The 21,522-nt window shown below is 35.4% G+C and overlaps 2 protein-coding genes across 3 annotated transcripts in view; one reads left to right on the top strand and one right to left on the bottom strand.

The window, feature by feature from the left end:
* Positions 1-1,562: 1,562 nt before the first annotated feature.
* LOC105449595 (4-coumarate--CoA ligase 1-like) lies at positions 1,563-17,957 on the bottom strand. 2 transcript variants are annotated; one of them, XM_011688875.1, is made up of 7 exons: positions 17,654-17,957; positions 6,458-6,611; positions 5,671-5,878; positions 5,060-5,408; positions 4,446-4,740; positions 3,012-3,570; positions 1,563-2,345 (listed from the first exon to the last, which is right to left on the bottom strand). In XM_011688875.1, exons 2-7 carry the CDS (start codon positions 6,560-6,562, stop codon positions 2,227-2,229), a joined length of 1,635 nt encoding a protein of 544 aa, XP_011687177.1. In that variant the 5' UTR covers positions 6,563-6,611; positions 17,654-17,957; the 3' UTR covers positions 1,563-2,226. The 2 variants fall into 2 exon arrangements, with proteins under 2 accessions (XP_011687177.1, XP_011687178.1); XM_011688876.1 differs by lacking the exon at positions 17,654-17,957 and adding an exon at positions 7,245-7,334.
* LOC105449598 (lachesin-like) overlaps positions 8,136-21,522 on the top strand; it is a 198,577-nt gene continuing 185,190 nt past the window's right edge. The window contains exons 1-2 of the mRNA XM_011688877.1: positions 8,136-8,221; positions 8,394-8,513. The gene's annotated coding sequence lies outside the window, so the exon portion shown is untranslated. The remainder of the gene's footprint in view (positions 8,222-8,393; positions 8,514-21,522) is intronic.

Here is a 21,522-nt window from a genome sequence, read left to right as displayed (position 1 = left end):
CATCGAGCGAAAATAATGGTGGATTTTACTTTTTTAAATCTGCGAATGCGTACAGCGCGAAAATTCGCCGCTTAAACGAAGCGGTAATCCGGCTAAGAGTAAGCCGCGAGCAATGCTTTTGAAAATTCGTTCCATCAACGGTAATTTATCGCCGGCCTCGACCCCTGGCGAACCCCCCTTCGGTCTAAATACGCAGATTTCAGTAGTCGAAGCCGCGTGTATGTCACGGTGATCCCAATAACGGCATGCGCGCAGATAATTTGCTGCATTAGTATCGTACACGGTGTACAGACTGGTTTCATATAATTAGGCACACGATTGGGCGCGGCAAACACGCGATTATGGATTATTCGTTCGGTGTGCAACGGTACGCAAATACGAGTATCCCAAATTACGAAATGGGAAACGGGGCGCAAACCTTTCTGCCATATATCTTTCATGCGACCGCAGAGATAGCTGTATATAAAGAAATCGCAATTTATTTATTTAGCCAAACGCCGGTGATGTTAATTATTTTAGTTGCTTTTTCCTATCATATAATCATAATTATTCTTAAATTCTTATTTTATTATTCCCACCAATATTATTCACCAAAATGATTCGGCGGCAACGCGCAATATAAAACTCTAAAAGAATGTTCATCTTCGCCTCGAATTGTCTATATATAAATCCGTCCTGACTGAATCTATCGATGAGATATCAAAGCGGAGCGCTACCGACTCATTGACGCAACGGCGAGCGAAATTTTGCGAAAAGAGAGAGAAAGAAAGAGAGAAAGAGTCCCCCTGAAAAATGGGATTACTGCGAAACCGTGTTCTCGTCGGGAAGAGGATAGGGAATTAAACGGCCTTCGAACGCGGCCCAAATAATTGATGCACGTCAATTAGATTTGTCAGGCCAATCGTCGTAATTAAATCAACAGGAACGCGAGGCATGAACACGTACACATAACTGTCGACGGTTACACACGCGTACCTCGCGCGCGTGTGCACATACGTATCTTCGCGTACGACTATCTGGGGACCGCGGTACACGAGAGAGAACGAGAGAGCGAGAGAGAGAGAGAGAGAGAGAGAGAGAGAGTCCGCGGCGTGAAATTTAAATTTCTCCGATACCGGACACCGATAATCCCGTTGATTCGTCGAAACCGCCGGCAATTCATGCTGCACTTTTCCGGTAACGGTTAACTATTCCGTTAAGTGACGCAGCCATTATCAATTATGATCAATTATCCCTCGCAGAATGCATTTAAAATAGATAACAAACGAGAGTCAAATAATCTTCCTTTTTTGAAATCAACTTGCTTCTGTTAAAAAAAATTCTACGAAGGATCAGATTTTCATTTACGCCAGGTCGCTAAAAACTCGTAACGCGCGACACGTGTTTGGATCACAGCCCGAAACCATTTGAAAAATCGTGACTTATTATTAAATCAATTTTTGTACTAAATCAAACTATACTTACTATAAAATGGATGGAATTGGTAATGGATGGAAAATGCGGAAGACTGATGCCGCTGGTACTTTAATGCGGAAAGGTTTCGAAGTGAGTCATTGTGGGAGTCCGCTTTAACTTTTGTTATTTATTTAAAGAGTTAATTCCGTTACAGACATTTTCCGCATTACTATGGAAATTCACTGGAAAACACACGAGAATCGATAAGAAGTCCGATCCGTTCGATCATCGCAAAGAAAGAAAGAAGTTAGATATTGATGAAATATGGGAGCACATGCGCGCGCGCTCGCGCGTTTTTCGTCGACGTGTGTAATGCAACAGGTTTCTTCGCTTATTTTCGTAGCACCGCAGGTCGGCGCAAGAGTGATATCGTGTAATATAACTCGAAACACCCTCTCGCTGTGCTGTCCCGCTATATTCAGGGGGTGGAACCGACCGGTTCACCGAGCGCTCGCATTTAATCGGTCACGGTTGTTCAACGGTTTACTTACGAATTAATCAACGTGACAACAAGCTGCAATAAATTTACGTTTCTATAGTGAAGAAATTCACGGCGCTTAATCACTCTTCTTCACAGTGAGACGTTCGTTAACGCAGAAATATTTCTTAGCACACGCACCATGGCACTTTACTTGAGCGATTGCCAATTTGTTCTTGGCGATACGAGAAATATTAAAAATTGTACTCTGTTGATTCAATTATTTTTCTTTGGTCTTCGTCGAAGGAGATTTATATTTATAAGTAAACCTATCGACATGCGATTTTTACTATTTACAGTTTAGAGATTATTGCTCGAAGTTCGCGGCGTAGGATCTTGCCGGCAGGATTCTTCGGTATGGCATCGACAAATTGCACCCCGCCATACAGCCATTTTTGCGGCGACAGTTTCTCTGCAAGATAAATTGAATTTCTCGGTTAATGTATGTACAGGTCGTCGCTCGGCTCGCGTTTACTATTAAAATGCAATGTCAAGATGCGGGCGGAATATTTCCACGCTCATGCTGCGCTGTATATTTAAATTACAAAGACAGCGGGGATAACTAACAATTTTGTTAATCGCAGCATTTAATATTATTACAACGTGATGTCACTAATAACTATAATAATATCGTTAATAATGTTATGTAATGTTGATTGCTGTTACTATCTCACTTCTGGCATCATGTTTTACTTATTTATTTAAAATTGAATATATACTATGATGATATATACTACTGAATAAATAACTTTTATTATATATTGTAAGCAATTCATTAAATTTTTAATTTTTGATCTAATAAATATATATGTATATATATCTCTAATATTTTTAAATCTACTTTGAAATGCTTTTTTAAACTTTATTAATTTAAATGTAGAGAAAATATAAAATAAAAATTTTTCATCGTGATGAAAAGAGTCAAATCAAGTATGACATATGAAGGGAACAAAATAGCGTGCACTCTTATCCGAGACTTTTTCATAGTGAGAGAAATAATTAATAATGTTCTAATTGAAGAACATTTTAATGAAGCTGCGAGAAATGATAAAAAAATTTAGGTTGAGTGACAACTCACGTTTGACGAGTTCCTGTAAATCTTGAGCGGTGATCGTGGCGCCGGGTTGCTTCGCTACAAAAGCCACGGGAACCTCGCCGCTGCGTTCATCGGGTTTGGCGGCGACCGCGGCGTCTTTTACCGCGGGATGCGACAGTAAGACGGTTTCTATCTCCGACGGTGAAACTTGATAGCCTTTGTACTTGATCAGCTCCTTGACGCGATCGACCACGTGCAGTCTCTCCTTGCTGTCGAAGTAGCCGATGTCGCCGGTGTGAAGCCATCCGTCCTGGTCGATGGTCTGTCTGGTCGCTTCGGGGTTGTCCCAGTAACCCAGCATCATTTGCTCTCCGAGGTAGCAGATCTCGCCCACCTGGCCAGCCTCTAGGGTTTCTTGTGTCTCGAGATCAGTCACTTTGCAGAGGAAACCAGGCACGAGCCGCCCGGATCCTGGATTCTCGAACAAATGGTCATCGTCGTCGTCGCGCCCGCTCAAACCGCTCACTATCGACAATTCCGTCATGCCGTAGCCGTTGCGAACGCATTTTACGCCGAGACGAGCAATTACCGCGGCTGCGACCTGCGAAGAAAAAAAGGAAATTGCTTTAAATTTTTTCCATTGTTTTCAAAGTGCATGCGTCAACATCGATTAAATTAATCTAATTAATCAATGCGAAAGAATTAACATTAATGACTTGTAAAGTACTGCTCTACGAATATCACACATTAATGTTATTTTGTAGTATTAATTTTCGAAATTTGTCACAGGATATCATTTATTTTTAAGTCTCATAAGAAGAATTTTTAACTATTATTATAGCTATAGAAATTAACAGTAGAAATTTCATTCAATATGAAAATTAATAATATATATATTAATGTAATCAATTTTATTCATTCTCCTGTTTTCAATGTCCGTCTGACCTTGCTATTGTTGTCTCAATCATGCGTGAGACAAAGGCAACAATATCCAACTAGAAGATGGCATTCAGGGGACATTTAAGTTTCAGAGGCGTGTTTGATTTTCAAAACTTTAAGAGACCCTCTTCACCCCTTTTCCGTCTTTGGGGGATTCTGTCCACCGATAAGAGATCAGTTTCGCATTTTCCGAAAGACGCGATTGCGAAACTCGCGAGAATGCGGCCTTCTATTTTCTTCTCCTCCTACTCCTCCTTAGCGACTTCGTGAACCGGTTAAACAAAAACGAACGCGATAAAGTTACTCCCCGGGCCGTGTCTAGTGAAAATGCGACGACTCCCCGGGACTTCCTCTCGCAGTCCCTCGTTCAATCCTCTCACCGCAGCCGCGGCATCGAGGACTCACTTCGGCACTTAGTCCCGCCGATGGCTGCTTTTCTTGCCGTGATAACTTGGCCGAGGGGTGACGGGGGGAGGGAGTGGGAAGGGGGTTCGGTAGGTAGAGGGACAAACTTCACGATGACAGAAGAAAACTTACGTCCTTCGAAAGCGGCGCCGCTCCGCAGATGAGTTCTCTCACGCTGCGAAAGTCGTACCTATCCACCAGCGGGTGTTTCGCCAGGAACGTCAGGATCGGCGGCGCCAGCGGCAGATGGGTGACCTTATGCTCCTGCACCAGGTTTAGGAAGAGTTCCGGCTCGAAGGCGGGCATTATGATCATGGTGCAGCTCGCGAAAAGACCGAGTATCAGCGTGCCCATTCCGTAGCCATGATAAAACGGTAGCAACATCAATATTTTGTCACCACTTTTTGTGTTCAGATACTCAGGTTTGCTGCATTTTTAAATCATATTTGAATTATAGAATCAAATCCTTAATTGCTTTCAATCGAGAAAATGGTACTTTGTTGTCTTTCCGGACGACTGTACACGTAGAGTTCGCAAATAAATTGTAAAGTTAGAATTTACATTAACATTATAGTTAAAAATAGTCTGGAAATAATTGAAAATGATATTACATTTTGTGCTAAATTAAAATATCTCTTTAAATTAAACGCTTAACGCCCGCGTTTTTAATCAAATGCATATTGATTTTAGTGCCGTTTGAAACTGTATTGACTAATAGAAAAAAATGACATATATGTAAAACTTGCCTCATTTTGATTAAAAACGCCATTAAATTTTTATGAGACAGCGTCACTCCTTTCGGCAACCCCGTGGTGCCGCTCGAACAGAGAATAGCCAACGGATGCTGACTCGGATCACCGATATTTGCAGCCTTATATCTCATCATGTATCCCGAAAAATGGTATTCCATACTCGATTCTTTATTTAAGATACTCTTTAACGTTCGGACGTTTGCCGTGAATGGTTGATCGTCTAGTTGTATTAATTCCATTTCCCAGGATAACTTCGGTAGGATCTTAGCGAGGAGCTTTTCGGTGCGCTGAGACACGAAAACGATACGCGGCTTCGCGATATTTAATATATGCTGGAATTCATCTAAATGGTAAACAATTGAAATCAATTGGCGTTTAAACTCGGCAGATATTGTTGATAATTATTGTACTCGTATATTTATAAGTTACACTTATAATTACACTTGTCGATATAAATCAGATCATTTTAGATTAAATCATTAGATATAAAAATTCGTGACTGCTTTTTGCAAGAAAATGTGCATAATACAGATAATATGTACGTGTATACACATATAATACGCACACATATATTATAAATATTATATAATAATACTTTTACTTACATTCTGTGTACATAGGATTGTACGGTGCAACTATAGCACCGAGATAATAGCTCGCGTAAGCTGGTATTAACCAATCCAATCGATTTTCAGTTGCGATGCCAATTCTGTCTCCGATTTTTATCCCGTACTCTTGTAAAAACTTCGCGAATCTCACGCTTTTGTCGAGTAATTCTTTACATGTCAACCGCTTGCCGGTTGGTCCGTCTATCTACAAGAAAGTGATATCTCTTTATATTGTATAAAATCGATATAATCATGAAATATTCTAAAGAGAATAAAAATAATCCTTTTAATTTAGCTTTACATGCTAAATAAATATTCGATTTTTTTAATACACGTTAAAATATGTATATTGTGAAGCTTATATATCTAAAAACCTTACACTAAAATTTAATGTAAAATACAAATGTGCTTAATAATACAACTACAAAAATTGTATTATTTTTTTATGACTGTAAAATATATAAATGATTAAATATCGCCCTTTTTAAAGTCTTATTTTAAAAAATATCTTTTAAATTTCTAGTACTTGGAGCTTAAAAGGAAATTAACATAAAAATGCGACGTGAACAGGCTGGGGACTAAGCGTTATAAGCGACGCATAATGCGACAGGGAAAATTCAGAGAGGAAACTCGCGAATTTCGCCTCCGGCGATTAGCGCCAATGGAATTACAAAAAAAAACTTTCGTTGTTTTGGCGCGCTATGTTATTATATCTCGAAATTTCACAGGCGATCGGCCCGTAATTGGCAATCGCTACTATGGGTTTCGTAATTATGGTACATACTGCATAAACATGATTGCCGTTTTCACGCAATTTGTTCAGTATTACTTCTCCCAGAGATACATTTGGCGTTGGCTGTTCCAGACGACGCTCATATATCTTTCCCATCTTTGCAACAATATATAGTGGAGTTGATCCGTCAAGCAGCGATGTTTATCTAAAAAATAATTTAAATTCTAAATTAAATTGCTTAGTGCAGAACAGTGAAAATTTATTCAATAAGATTATCGCTTGTATATTTATCAAGAACAAGTACTTTGATTTATGGCCAATAAACAAGCAAAGATTTTAGATGCTAAATATATAAATTCATATATTTTCACTTATATAATAATTCGTAATGAGACGTTTTGATCTAATTTGGTTTTCTTCAGTCGTTTTTAAAAATTAACTACATTATGTACTAATAAAATTGATGTTAAAACATTTACATTTTAAAAAAACTTTGTAATTAACTATAAGATTGACATGTATTATTCGCATAAATTGAGTATAATATCGACAACATCTTAAATAAATATAAGTTATGTCAAAAATGGAGTCAAGAATTTGAATGAGTCGGTGAAGTAAATTAAAAGTCGCAAGTTAAAGATGTAACAAATTATCGTTGTTTCCTATGTGAGAATATCTTGTCCCGATGTTGTTTTATGTTTTTCGTGTCCAAATGATACAGCTGGTGGATGGCCGTTTTTTTTATTTTTCTGTCTAATAAAAGAGATTTTTGGTAAAGTGACGTTTGCAGTTTTTTTCTCCCCAAAGTTAATAATTATTTCGCTGAATTTTCACTTACTGTGTACGTCCGATATAGGGTGATCAACTTCGTAAACCCATGTCGCGTGATGTTTTTCAATGTGTGAACTCTCAAGCACAATTATAGTGAGTTCCCCGATGAAAGCGAATAAAATATATACTACAAAGCTCGCGATGACAATAACAATATAAACACATTTTTAAGCATGAGAGTCCTTGATAAGTATGTCGAAATAAACATTGTTGTGCAATTCTGTATCTTTATTTAAATTAATTCCGTTGGTTTGCTCTTTTATATGTATCATTTCAGAGATCAATCTTTTTTTTGTAATTTGGTTCGAAATCAATTATTTTAATAGTCTTTTATTTGTTTTTATACTATTTTAATAGTATTTTATTAGTTATCCCAGTCAAACGAGTGATTAAAATCTAAAATGTGTTGTGTGATAAATGAATTGTTTGGATGACTCTAATCTGATATTATTAATATGCTCCTTAATTAATTCTTGTTTTAGGCATTCTTTTTGTCTATTCTACCGCGATAATGTTTATTTAAAATTCCTCTAATTTTTAGATTAGGAAATAAAAACACTATAATTATAAATTAATATATAATTTAATATTAAAAATATTATATATAATAAAAAAATTAAATGTAAAAATCTAATAGGTTATTTATATAAAATTTCTGTTGAGTATATAAGCCGGCTGTAAATCTGTTATGTTAAAATTAATATAATCTAAATTCTTTATTAAAGTGTTCATTCTCCATGTGTTCAGTTTTCAAAATTGAAAAATTCTTTTAATTATTCATCTTTATTGTATAAGTTTGAAGCAGCGAATCGAACATTTATCTTCAGCGCACCAAATTATGATCGGTAAATGTTGGTAATGCGTGAAGATGACCGCGAGAGCGCGTCACAGTCGCGCGCAGTCTCGCGTTTCGCTCGACGGTGAGCGTCGTTCATTCGATTTTGCGGCTCGAACTTTTGAAATAAATTCGAATTGCGTCAGCAGGTACCTAATTTTACATTAAACGCATTTCCCATTATCTATTACAGTTGTCTGGCACAAAAATCTAATGTCTTGTGCGGCAACTCGATAGGATTAGCACGGATCACGATTTCAGAGAAAATCGCTATTTTTGCGTCGCCATTATCACGGTTTCGTTTTGCACCTATCTTTCCAGAATCCGGATATTGAAGCGAGATGAAAGCGGCCCGGATACGAGAACGGTGGACTATCTATGGACGGATGAGAAAACGGAAGGACGAGGAACGAGATAATCGAGATGGTGAATGCCGCCACGGTGAGTTACGAATAGATACTTATTCATTGATATTCATTACGCGACGCTATTGTAAGTAAAGCAAGTGGCAGAGATCGCGTGATCATACGACTTCACTCGAGCGTATTATGAGTGTGCGATACTTTGAATTTGTCAGCGTCGCAAAATCAAGAACAATGCCAGCTTACAATTTTATAGTAAATACAATTATATGTATAAATTTATGTGAAAAAACGTATATGAATTAATACATGCTATGTACATACATTTCTGTTTCTATTATATAACTTCTCATTTCGAATTCATAAACAAACGTAAACTCAAATTATATCTTTGTACATATATATGTACATATTTTCTCTAATCATATTTTTTAAAGTTGAAACTCAATTACTTTTTAAAATTAAATCAGATTTACTTTCTACATGATATTAAATTTTTTTCAGAATAAATTTATTAATAATTATCCTTTTGATTATACTGTCAATTAACTATAACAACTAATAATTAATTAAAACGTGATTAGAATATAATATAATTTTCGGCAATTAAGCAAAATTTTATACGTGCATTCAAGCAATGCTAGACATTACGCGATTGAAGGAGCGATGCCATAAAAATCCGGCAATCGCTCTATTTCCATTAGAATGTATGGCATGGTGTTCCTCCGGCATTCAGCTGGATGTCCTTGGATATACAGAATGATATCGGGTGGAGGGATAGAGGGAACGGGAATGCGTTCTCCCGGGGTTTATACGTGGGAAGGGGATGGAGAGGCGTGCCATGAGTTCCACGCTGTGGCCATAATCGTGAGGAAAAAGTACGAGAAATTCTTAAATACCATCGTTCAAGTTTCTCTGTTCCCTAGGTACGTCTCAAGATACGACATTTTAAGATACTATTTTTTTTTGTGCTTTCACAAACATATTGTCTGATAACATTTCGCGCACGACGTACTAAGATGTACAATAATAGCGTTTGAATAAAATTGAGTGACACTCACATCGAGCGATTTATATAATTTATTATATAAATTAAAAATTTTATAAGCTATGCAAACTGCAAAATTAAAATTATCTCCGCGAATTGAGTTCACGTAAATTATAAGATTTTATGTTAAGAATGAAAAAATTATGAATTTAGTCTATCTTTGCTCTGAAGAGTCCATACAATGGGTCAGAATTATTTTATTCCTATATATCATTTATAGATGGCACAAACAAATAAACAAGAATATAAATTGTAAATTGTCATTTATTTCAATTTTAAAATTTCGTTTGTGAGCAGTTATTTATTAAATTAATATTTCGAACTTATAGATTGAATCAAAGTTAAAATTAAAATAAATAAAAGCAATTTATAAATTGTATTTTTATTTATCGATTCAGAATTAATATCTAAGCAATAAAAATGAAGCAATTAATTTTTGGGACATCTTGTATAATGTTGTGGTTAAAGGCCACTTTAAGTTTTGCTAGGCACTTGAGTACTTTTTAATCTCGTATCTTAAAAATTCTTGAACTGAGAAAGAGTTAAGAAAACTCTTTCAAAATAGCTTTTTTTAGTACTAAGTTGTAATTTTTATTGAACGTTAATTTCTGACTTTATCAGTAGATCTCTGACTATTGAGACTTTGATTACTCGTTAAAAAAATAAATAAATATAGGTAAAATATACAAAAGAGAAAGAATGGAGCACGCACATCGGTATGGTCAGATTGCGGGCGAACCAACTTCCGGCGTTCCCCGCGGCATATGCACCGTATCCGCGGGAATGCATGCGACGGTGTGCATCCGGTATCCAGCCGCTCGTCTTCGGGTATCCGCGCGGGGGAAGAAGGGAGAGCAGGGGACGACTATGGGCGGGGGATGCGTTCTCGGGAATCGCTGAAGTGCTGGGGAATCGCTCTTCGGGGTTAGTCTAGTCGTCGACGTCGTGGACGAGGTCCCGGGGGAGGTTCTAGAGGGAGGCTAAGGAAGCTTTGGGACGTTACACGGAGGACGGGTGGGTGGTCGAGGGCGCGTGCCACTCTGATTGTAGCGGCCATACTAGGACACTGGAGCCACATACCGACAATTCTTGGCCTCATGCGACATGCCTAGACACCCCAGGAATACTTACAATCTCCCGAGGTTGAAGAGATTGAATGCGAGAGAATCCCTGTTACACGTGAGAATCTCTGTTACTTTCGTTCTCTTCACGCATTGTAATTACGTTAAAAAAAAAAGAAAACTTGCGGTCTTTTTATTAATTTATATTTTTCTGCGTTTTTCTTCTCATGTTCCAACGGAACTGAAGCGGAATCTCCTCGATCTTCGTAAGTTGATTATAATAATGCATATATCGAAAGGTCCCTTTGTTTTAATCTCTTTAAATTTAAACTCTTTGCGATGAAACATAAATTAGTTGGCTTTAAAAATATTTTCTTCATAAAGTAAGAAAGGAGAACAAAGAGTAATTGCAATTCTCAATTACCAAGATAGGAGGGAGTATATACCAAGAAGTAACAATAAATTAATATTTACCTTGTAATTTTGTCTGAGAAAAAGTTGAGTTTAAATCCGTGAAAAAAAATACCGTTCTGTTATATTTTTAATTACATTATAAATATATAGTGTATCTACTTGAGAATCTTAGTCAAAATATATCACCATGTTAAGTTAAATAAGCTCAGGAAATTTCATATGGAAAGTCGATTGAAGAGTCGGAAAGTCGCGGTGAATTTTTATCGAAAACGTGCGGATGCTCATCGATGTAAATCCCTCTCAAAGCTGACACGCCGGTAATATAAGAACAACCATTTCCAGCTTCGCACGAATATTCTCGTGAAATCTTATCGCCGTACAATGCCTCGCGATTAATCGTAACAAACGGGCAGTGAGGGGAGGGATAGTTCGTCTGAGCGACTGCCGATATCATTTCGGGATTCCTCATTAGGACACACTCGACTTCCGCCAGAAGCTGCGCACCGTCGCTCTTTGGAATCGAGCGATTTTGCAGGCTGCTGCTTGCCGCGTTGAACGTAAGGCCGCGACTTAACGGAATTAACGACAGGCTACGCGCTCGGAGGACGCTTTGAGGGCGGCCGCGAGCGAGCGGCAGGGCTGCGAGGGCGGAGGGTGGCGCGGGGGGTGGATTTTGATAACATGTGACTTTATCTGGAACTCCCCGGCGCGCAGGTAGTCTGTTTACTTAAGATAATGGCGAGGCGGAGTGCTTGGGCGTGGATGGAAGCCTGGCGGAGCGGAGGCAAAGGGATATTTCACCAGGCAATGTTGAGTCTCCGCGAGCGAGCGAGCGAGCGGGTAAGACCGGGAGTATAAGAGCAGAGAGAGGAGCGGGGACGGAAGGATGAAAGGGGATGAAGTTGAAGGTTGGCGCGGGGGAATGGAGGGGAACGGCACACGCTCGAGGTGGCGAAGAGGCGCAAGGGTGCTAGAGCGGAGGACAGGAGAGGCGGAGGGGCGGGGAGGGGAGGGCTGACGGCGAGCGAGATTCTCTCTCGACGAGGCTACAAGAACTTCATTTTCCGAGCCATTACGCCCCGTACCACTGCGACCGTCCTGAAAACCCCCTTTACCCCCTTAAATTAATTTATATCGAAATTTTAAATGACACTCATCGGCCCGAGCAATAAATAACGTCGCCGCGACCGCCTGCGGGGTTGCAAGCTACCTTCTCTCTCCCACACCGTTTTCCACGTCCTTCTCGTCGGTTTTTTTTTTCAACGAACCGCCGTCACGTTTGTAGATCCTTCTGTCTACAAAATTCACCGGTGAAATAGCGTGAAGATGTATCGCGAAAAATCCTAGTCGTGACGCACTTGTTTCAACTAGCGCAGGTAGCTTACTAGCACAAAGTGAGCTTAGATTATATCAGTCAGAGTACTTTACATTACTTTTTTAGTTTTTTCTTTATAATAAATTATTTACTTGCTTTGAAAAGCGTTATTTTACTTTCAGTTACAAGATTGTACTATATAATATGCATTTGAAAAATCTTGCAGTATTGTTTGTTAAGCTTCAGAATCTAGCTTACATTTCAAAATCACATTTTTTTCAATATTTTCATGTTCTTTAATTCAAAGTTTAATAAAAATTAGAGATACTTGTTTACAGAAATATTACATAAATTATAATGTGAACTATAAGTATATGTATAGCATATATTAAGCATATATTATACATGCAAAATTTTCAAATAAATACTAAAACATTTTCTTCCTTTCATTTATTTATTTTATAAAACAAAATTTAATGGTTTCAACGAAAAACGCGAATTTACGAAATAATACCGTGAACTCGTTGTTTTACTCGAAACTTTATAGAAAAAAATAAAGTTACACAGGGGATTACAGCTGATTTTACCCACCACAAATTAAAAGCAGCACATATCACCGTTTTACGCAAGTCGTTTGACCGCCAATAAAACACAAAGTACGTTCCGCGTCGAAATCGCTGGGATGCGAAATATCGTCGGAACCGCGAGAGAGTAGTACAAGCAAAGTGCTCGCTCGGGCGTGTGGAAAATCGGCGATAACTCGGCAGTACTTTGCGCTGACACTACGACATATTATAATGGGTCCCTTTTATAATAATCGCCGTGACGTTTTGCAGAATTGGTTCTTCTGCAGAGCCGGTTTGCGTGCAGAAACGTTACGCGCGCTCTACCGCTTTCCGCCTCGCCTAGTTTTGTCAACGCGGAATTCTCTCGGTTCGCGTCGTTGCGAGAACCACAACTGGGATCATTATTTCTAATGCGGAATCATAACGCGGTATGATTTTCCGTCTTAGAAATGCCATTCAAGCTTTGGAGTTATTGGAAAGGCGACGTGAGCTTTAGCTTTCATTTTATGGCAAAAAAATGGCCTGAGAAAAGGGTTATTCTTATAAATAATCCTTTTCTCAGGCCATTTTTTATATAAGTTGCATGATAAATTGTTTTTTTTTTTGCATAGAGTGCTACTGTCACTTTTGATTTACTTTTTTGACCAATAACATGCTGTGTAATGTTAATTAATTCGTTATTTTAATAATTACGAATTTGGCTATTAAATAATAATAATAAGTAACATTCGTATAACTCTCTTGATATTTTGTTACTATATGCGATCGTTGATTCTGCAGCACCATTTACATTCATGAGCTAAGAGCAACTCTGCACTAGATTTTGCATAATATCGTTAAATTTTCGTTACCAAGTCATTTTTTCCGTCGGATATTAATAATAATTCCGCGGTGAAAAATACCGTCTCGCCGGCGATGTAATATCATCGATTTGCATTGTCACGTACCAACTCGATCGATTTCTCGTGGAGATTCGCAAATGTTTGAAGAGGTCCACGCGATTTTCTGTCGCCTGGCGTTAACAATCCGCTTTACTTTGGCACGATTGCGTTTACCTGTCCGATGTTTGCGCATAATTATCTTTCACGAACGGCGAAGAGCGATGAGATCGGTTTGAATGCTCGGATGATTGAGAAAGCGCTAATGACGCAAAATATTGACGGCGTTTGTGATATCCGGAGTATATAAAATACACTACATAATTTAGTCGTAGGTGTTGTAATTATAAACGCAGAAAAACAACTAGTACAAAAATATTAATTGCTTTTCAGCTTCATAATGTAAAGTTGATGTCTTAACAGACTTTTAATAAGATTGATAATATAATAATAATCGATGAATACGATAAGAAATTGATTAAAATATGAACATTTATTACAAACCAAATAGTATTTTTTGATCAAATATATTTTCCTGTGTAATAACTACATGCAATTATATAAATTATGCAGTGTATTTAGTTTTGTACATTTAGGCCAGTAAATGCCATGAGGGGCTTGTAATAGAAAACAAGTGTGTATAATTTATAGACACTACATAATATAATAGTGCACAATTAAAGATACATTAATTGGCATGGCATATTTATTTTCTGCATGTATGTATATTATATTTTAAAGAACAACTTAATTAATATTTAATTCTTCAACAAGAATATATTTTAGCTCGTTTAAGATATGTATGGCACTCTTTATTTTAGAGTCTTTTCACCGCAAAGAGTTTCGCCACGTGTTTTCGAGACTCACATCTATTTCTGCGAACTGTCGTAAATTTTTATCCTTCGTCGAAAAGTCGGACACGTGGATGGCGATCGTGTTCGTAAAGTTTGATTAAGGGATATTTTCAATCTGTCTTTCACGCGATTACTCGGGGAACGCAAGCGCGACATGATGTTCGAAAATTATGACTGAAAGCGAGAAGTGTTTTTCGAGCACGAAATCGTTGTACTTATGCGAAGTGCATTCTGGTGAGATGGGAGAATCTTGTCAGATGAAATTTTGTAATCGCATTATGCGAGTGCTCGACCGTTCTAGCTCCGAGGCGTACGTCGACAATGCGACGTTTTCAGAGTCGATAATTACATCGCGCTTTTATTCCGTTGAATAATGTTCGTTGCGAGATAATCAGAAAAATCTCGGCTCGGCGAAACCACGTGGATGAACATATCTCTGTCTATTGCGAAACGTATTAAAGCTATTGAAATATTGATATTTATACTTTTCTATTATATGTTGCATATTTATCGAATATTAGTGATTAAGCAGCTAGTGAATGTTGATTTGAAGACGCGCAGTATTCGATGATAGATTCTTGTTTGATCAGTCATAATAAGTTTGAGGAGTTACTAGAAATTTTAATAAAACAAATATACATATACATAAATTATTAATTTTACATGTTTCACAAAATTTTAACATTCCATCGGTTTTATATAAAATTAGCAAAGTTAGATCTATCTCTTTTAAGTAAAATAAGTCAGCTGCCTGAATTGAAAATAAAGCAAATAAAAAAATAACAATTAGTTAATATTTGCAAAACCAAATGTGTTATAGATTCAAAATAATTTTTTTATCCTTTTTTTTAATGAAAAGTGCAGCACGAAAATAAATTCGTAAATATTTTTGTAATCGACAATTAATATAAATCTTCTTATGATTCTTCATATCAAATCGGATAGTAGTAAAGGAAAAGTTCTTGTTTTTCTATGATTTTTTTAACATATAACGTTTCAACGTCATCAGACTCCTTTTAAAATTATTATATTTCGTTACTTTATTTTATAAATTCTAAATTTATAATATCTCTTGAAGCGCTTTGAATGATTTAAGATAAAGAATAGACGACCAAATATTATAAATTATATTTATTTTATTCTAGATATATAGCTGAACAATTTTTTTTATATAGTAACTCTTTACAATAAACTTTACTCAAATATTCCTTGATAATTTACTTATTTTAAGTACTTATAAATTTAAAATAAATTTAAATAAGAAATGCCACATCTTTGGTTTCGAGAAAAATTTAAGAATGAATATCGTGTGCAATTTATTATATGTTAGGCAGCGTAAATATGACAAAATATAAATAATTTTATTGGATCAAGATAGTACAAGAAAAATTATTTAGATTGTTTATTTTTCTTCTAAATTTCTTATATTTTTTTTTTTGTACTTATGATGTATTAGTGCTTATGATGTATTTATTTGCACTATAAGTAAAGGCTTTTATGATAAGACTACAATTTTATCACCTAAATTTTCTGATAACGATATGAACTACTTTATGATAACGTTCTTGTTTGTTCTCCAATAAGTTATTTTTTAAAAATATTTTCTTGAAAATCATATATTTGTAAAAAATTTTAAGTAAGAAATGCCATATCTGGCATCATAAATGTCTTTAAAATTGTCAAATATGTTGCATTTTCATCGTTAAATAAGAAAAAGCAAAGTTTAGTAAAAAAAAACGAAGCTTTCAGACAAAAATGTGCAATGATTAAAATGAAGAAAATTCGAGTTTTGAAAAATAGAGAAAAATATGATTTTAATTTCATGTATGTATTTCATAGATAGAGATATTTAAAACTATTGAAGACGTATTAGTTGTACTTTACATAACATTGAATAATTCTATAAAATAAACGGTATCTCTGACAAAGTTTATAAATTTTTTTTAAATTGCATATTATCTATTGTTATCTATTTAAAGCATGTCAGGATGAAAAACACAAGAAAAATAGAAAAAGAAGGATAAGTGTTATTACAAAACAACCAAATGCAAGGAAACTTAAAAGTCTAACGAGAGAAAAAAAACATAATTTTTTTATGTTATCTTTACTTTATTATAAGAAATATAAAATTGTGCTATTTATATTATTGTGTGCATAAAATATTTTTAATACGCACATATAAAATTTTATATTTTTAAATATTTTTAAGGAAATCACACTTTTTTATTTAATCTTATCTTAAAAATAATAAAAATATTATTGCATTTTTTAAATTTTCTGTATCTTTGGAATCTGTACAAACTCAGGAAAAAATATTTAACAAAAGTTTATCGTAAAAATTATGTGTTATGTACAATTTTATTTAATTACGTAAATAGTGATAAATAATCGAATTTTTTATTTCAAATCACTTAAAAATTACAGAGATTATACAATATCTTTAAAGATATCGTAATTTTAGATTGCTTAGAAATTCATTAGATAATTTAACATTATATCTCAAAATCTTAATTACATATATTAAATACATGTAATTACATACAAATACATATATATATGTGTGTATGTATACATATATGTTATTACATATATTAATTATTTCGTTTTTGAGAATTTTTGAGTAACTGTAACATGCTACTTTTTAAAATCGGTAACTTAGTTAATTTTTGAAAGCAAAACCTGTAACTGTAGTTACTTTTGCAAAATAATTTCTATATACAGATATGTATACTGAATGTATACTCATTTTGTGACGACTTGCTGAACGACCGAATAAATAGATTTATGATGAGACTCATTTAACGTAAACAAGGTTAAATACATAAATAAAATAAGTTAATAAAATTTGGCCAAATACCTCAGAAACCCTTTTGTTCTATATAGCAGAAAGCTACATTATTGCAGTAGAAATAATAAGCATCAAAATAAGACGTGCCATATTGTACATTTACACGTTTACAAAATGCTTCTATTTTTTCTATAACTTGGAAACATGTCTGGATATTGTACATTTACATAATTTTTGTTTCGTTATAAATTTATCATTATAAAATTATTTCTGCATAAAATAAAGTAATAATTACCGTAAGACTCTTATCACCGGACTCTTGCTACTCTTGAAAATCACTCGAATTTTCTTTCTCACTTTCTTCTTACACAACAATATAATTTATTGCTCGAGCTTTGTTGACTGAATGTACAGCTTTTTGTTATCACAATTTGCGCACGTGCAAGGTATTAATATAACTAGTGTTGAAATGATACAGCACTTTTCAACTGACGTGTGAAAAAGTTGTCACCGACTTGTAGCGCCGTGCCGCGTCGTGTCTTCAGTTACGCGTTAGGCACACTGGGAACGACCGTCGCGCGTTGTGAGATTATCTCATACTGTTCGTCAGGGTCAATTGTCGTGTTTTATATCGTATCCGGCCGCACTGGTAGGAGAGACTACCTCCACTCGAATCAGAAATTATCGCATCGAACTTTGAAATATTTCTTTCTTATGCAAGCAATTTGTTTATATTTGCAAGCGAAGACGATATATATATTTAATGATTTATTTTCTTTGATCACATAACTTTGGAACATTTATTAATAACCTACAAATCCGATTTAATATTGGAAATAATTTATTATTTTTGATTATTTTTGAGTAAATAATTAAATGCGCTGAATAGCAATATATTTAATATTTACAAAATAAGTAATTAATTATTACCTTCCAGTATTAAATTTTCGTAAGGGGATGCGATTGATTGGCTTCTATTTAGAAAATAATAATGAAATGCAAGCATTTAATTTCTTCTGCTTGAATGATTCTGAAATTATGTATTTTTTACAGAATAATATAAATTAATATTACAAGTATAATATATATGTAAATTATAGTTGTTATCAACTATAACTATATGTATATATAATACAAGTACAGCACTAATGCATATAATCAGTTGCATTTTAATTTGCTATTGAACATCGGACTTTATGCAAATATATGTATATGTCTTACAACAACTTATTAGGTACAGTATTATTGCCACAAAAGTCTAATTACCTAACGTTGTATTTTGTATAATAATGTAGCAATTAATAAAATATTTTTTTCGTGTTGTACGTAAATATTTAAACATTATTATGCAGAATAGAAGTCTTACATAACTATTCATTTTTAGATATAACTATCTCTGTTTCTATTTCTATTCTATAATGAGACGTAGAGTTTACTGAGAAAGAGTTATCTTTTAAGACTGACTTTATAACAGAAAAGAGAAAGTTTTTCGAAATAATTTTTGAATAATATTTTTATTATTATGCAAAATTATGTTAAATAATATGACGACGATATCAAATTGGTCTTATTTAAGTAATGCAAGTGTTATTACATTTGCATCACTTGAATAAGACCAATCTTTATGGATACTTAATATGCTGATTTCGCAAAGATATACGTATATATTATGTAACGTAAATGATTTTTATTTCGTCTGATATTAAAACGGCGAACTCTCGGGAATGATATTATATTCTGGAGCGTCTGGGGAGAACTCTGCGAATATTACATTGTTCCGCGAACACGGTGTCTAATTGCGGAAAGCATTGTTACTCTAAATTCAAGATATTAAAGACGTTATATATGCGACAGTAACGAGCGCATATTTACATTAACTAAAAAATCTGCCCAAGTTAATATGCAAGAACTAATGGTGCAGAAATTAAACGCGTAACACATTCTACTTTCGCAAACTGAATTTTCTTACTGTCTGTGATTCTGGTCACAGAGAGAGCGACTTATTAATCTTTTAAAATAATTTTTACATTAGATTTTGATGGCAATTTAATATTAAAATTGCTTCTGTGCTCTTCAACCATTGTTTAAACTTTTAGTATGTATTCGTATGTGTATATTTCTACTTGAAAATGGATATAAAACACCGATTGCTTTTTATCATTCATCAATAAATTTATTTAACTTATCTTCTTTGACATTTTTAACATTATAAGCATAATATAAATATAATGAAGGAATTTTATGATAAATATGATTTTTATGACAAATAAAAGTGTTAAATAATATATTTGATAACACCAATATAATATTAAGTAATTAAACATTATTTCTATTTTTTACTTGTTAGCGACATAATTTTATTATAATCTTATATTTATACGATGTAAAGGTAACATTGAAAAAAAATTTACTAGATTGATGATTTGTCTGTTTCTAATATAAATTTAGGAATTATTTATAAATCTTGATTAATCATATTTTCACACACACATTTTGATCGTTATCACATGTAATACATTGATACGCAAGCATAATGATCAGTAAATTAAGAAAAATAAGTGTTGATATCAAAACATCGTAGACTTTTAAAGACCGCGCAATCGCTTGTCAACTCCGTATGGCAGGCGTTGCCGTCGAATTAAAGACGAAGAATCACGACGGTCGGTTTTATTGCCTGAAATCTCAACCCCTCAGCGTCGGGTTAACAACCGACCCTGTAGTATAACCGGGGGTCGAGAGAGCGCACTCGAACGGCGCTGTAAAGTTAAAAGCATTGTTCCGCCATGCTGGCCGTCCTTTAGACGAAAGATACCTACACTCGGTTGCGAGACAGAAGACGAGGGGGTCGAAACCGGCACACGTCCTGGCAATGAATTGCATTTTTCTCGGCGAATTCTTCGCATACGTACATACGAATTACGGGGGGATGACGGGCGCTTTCGATACTTTTTGGCCGGATTTTTGTCGTTAAAGTGTTTTCCATTTCGCATCGTGTTTCCAACGAGAGAACGAACCTCGAATCGAAGTGCGCACGTTAGGCAATGAAAATGCTCCCATTTGATCGTTTAACGTTTTAATATACTTATTAACTTTTTATAAACATTACAATTTGCCTTTAAAATCTTTTTTACAATATGTCAAAGTGCAATACCGTTGAATAAATAATAAATAATAAAATAACTATATAGAGATCATGTACTCATATTATATTAAACTATTACTTATTACGTAATGTATTGTGAAATATATAGAACGCGAAAGTAAGGTAGGAAGTAATGTACTCTGAGTGAAATGGTTAATTGAAACGCGGGCGGATATTCCGGCGCTGAATAAAATTTTAGGTCATAAAAAATTAACGAATACATTTTAAGCCCATAATGGCACATTAAAATCCTTTGTCCTTTTAATGGGTCAATCAATGTACAGAGTAAAATAGTAAGATCTCCACTTTCGGATATTTAAAAGAATGCAAAAAACGCTATAGGCATTACATGCACGTTTTAACGTTTTCTATCTGCACACTTATCGTTATTTTATCTTAGAGACTTAAAAATAACGTACACGTCTATTCAAATCAGACAGTAGTCGTGCTTATTTAAGCAAACAATATTGGAAAAATATTATTTAAAGATTGTAATGACTTTTAATCATCGTATTAGTTCCGGTCCGCGAAAGCTCGCTACTCAAATAGAATAGTAGATTCCCACGTAGATTTTACGTAGGTTTCAGGTCGACTCGATTAGCTTCGCGGTAGCGTATCGGTCTCATAACGGGTCGTTGGCATCGATGACAAAGTTTTCGGGGTTGCATTAGCATTCGTTCCCTCGCTGGCGGCGGCGGCGGATGCCTGGGCTCGTGTGTAAACTCGGTGCCCGGAGGGCTTGCTTTGTTACAGGCCGCAGACCTCTGATACCGTGGCATACTTCATCGCCGAGTATTTCGAATACTCTTGGCATGATGTAGTTACACGCCCGGCCCGGGGAAGACCACATTCTCCGGTCCCGGGCCCCGAGCTGAACTCCGCAGTCTTAAACCCCCCCCGCCGCTGAGCGCCCCGGCGGACTTGCTCAGGCATCCTCTTCGAAATGGCCGAGTCCGTGCCTCGAGAATAGAGAGAGAGAGAGAGAGAGAGAGAGAGTAGAGAGAGAGAGAGAGTAGAGAGGA

The sequence above is a fragment of the Wasmannia auropunctata genome, unplaced genomic scaffold, assembly GCF_000956235.1.
Source record: "Wasmannia auropunctata unplaced genomic scaffold, wasmannia.A_1.0 LD336074.1, whole genome shotgun sequence".
Lineage (NCBI taxonomy): Eukaryota > Metazoa > Arthropoda > Insecta > Hymenoptera > Formicidae > Wasmannia > Wasmannia auropunctata.
The sequence above is the reverse complement of the archived record's forward strand: the minus strand, read 5'-3'. Positions and strand labels throughout refer to the sequence as shown.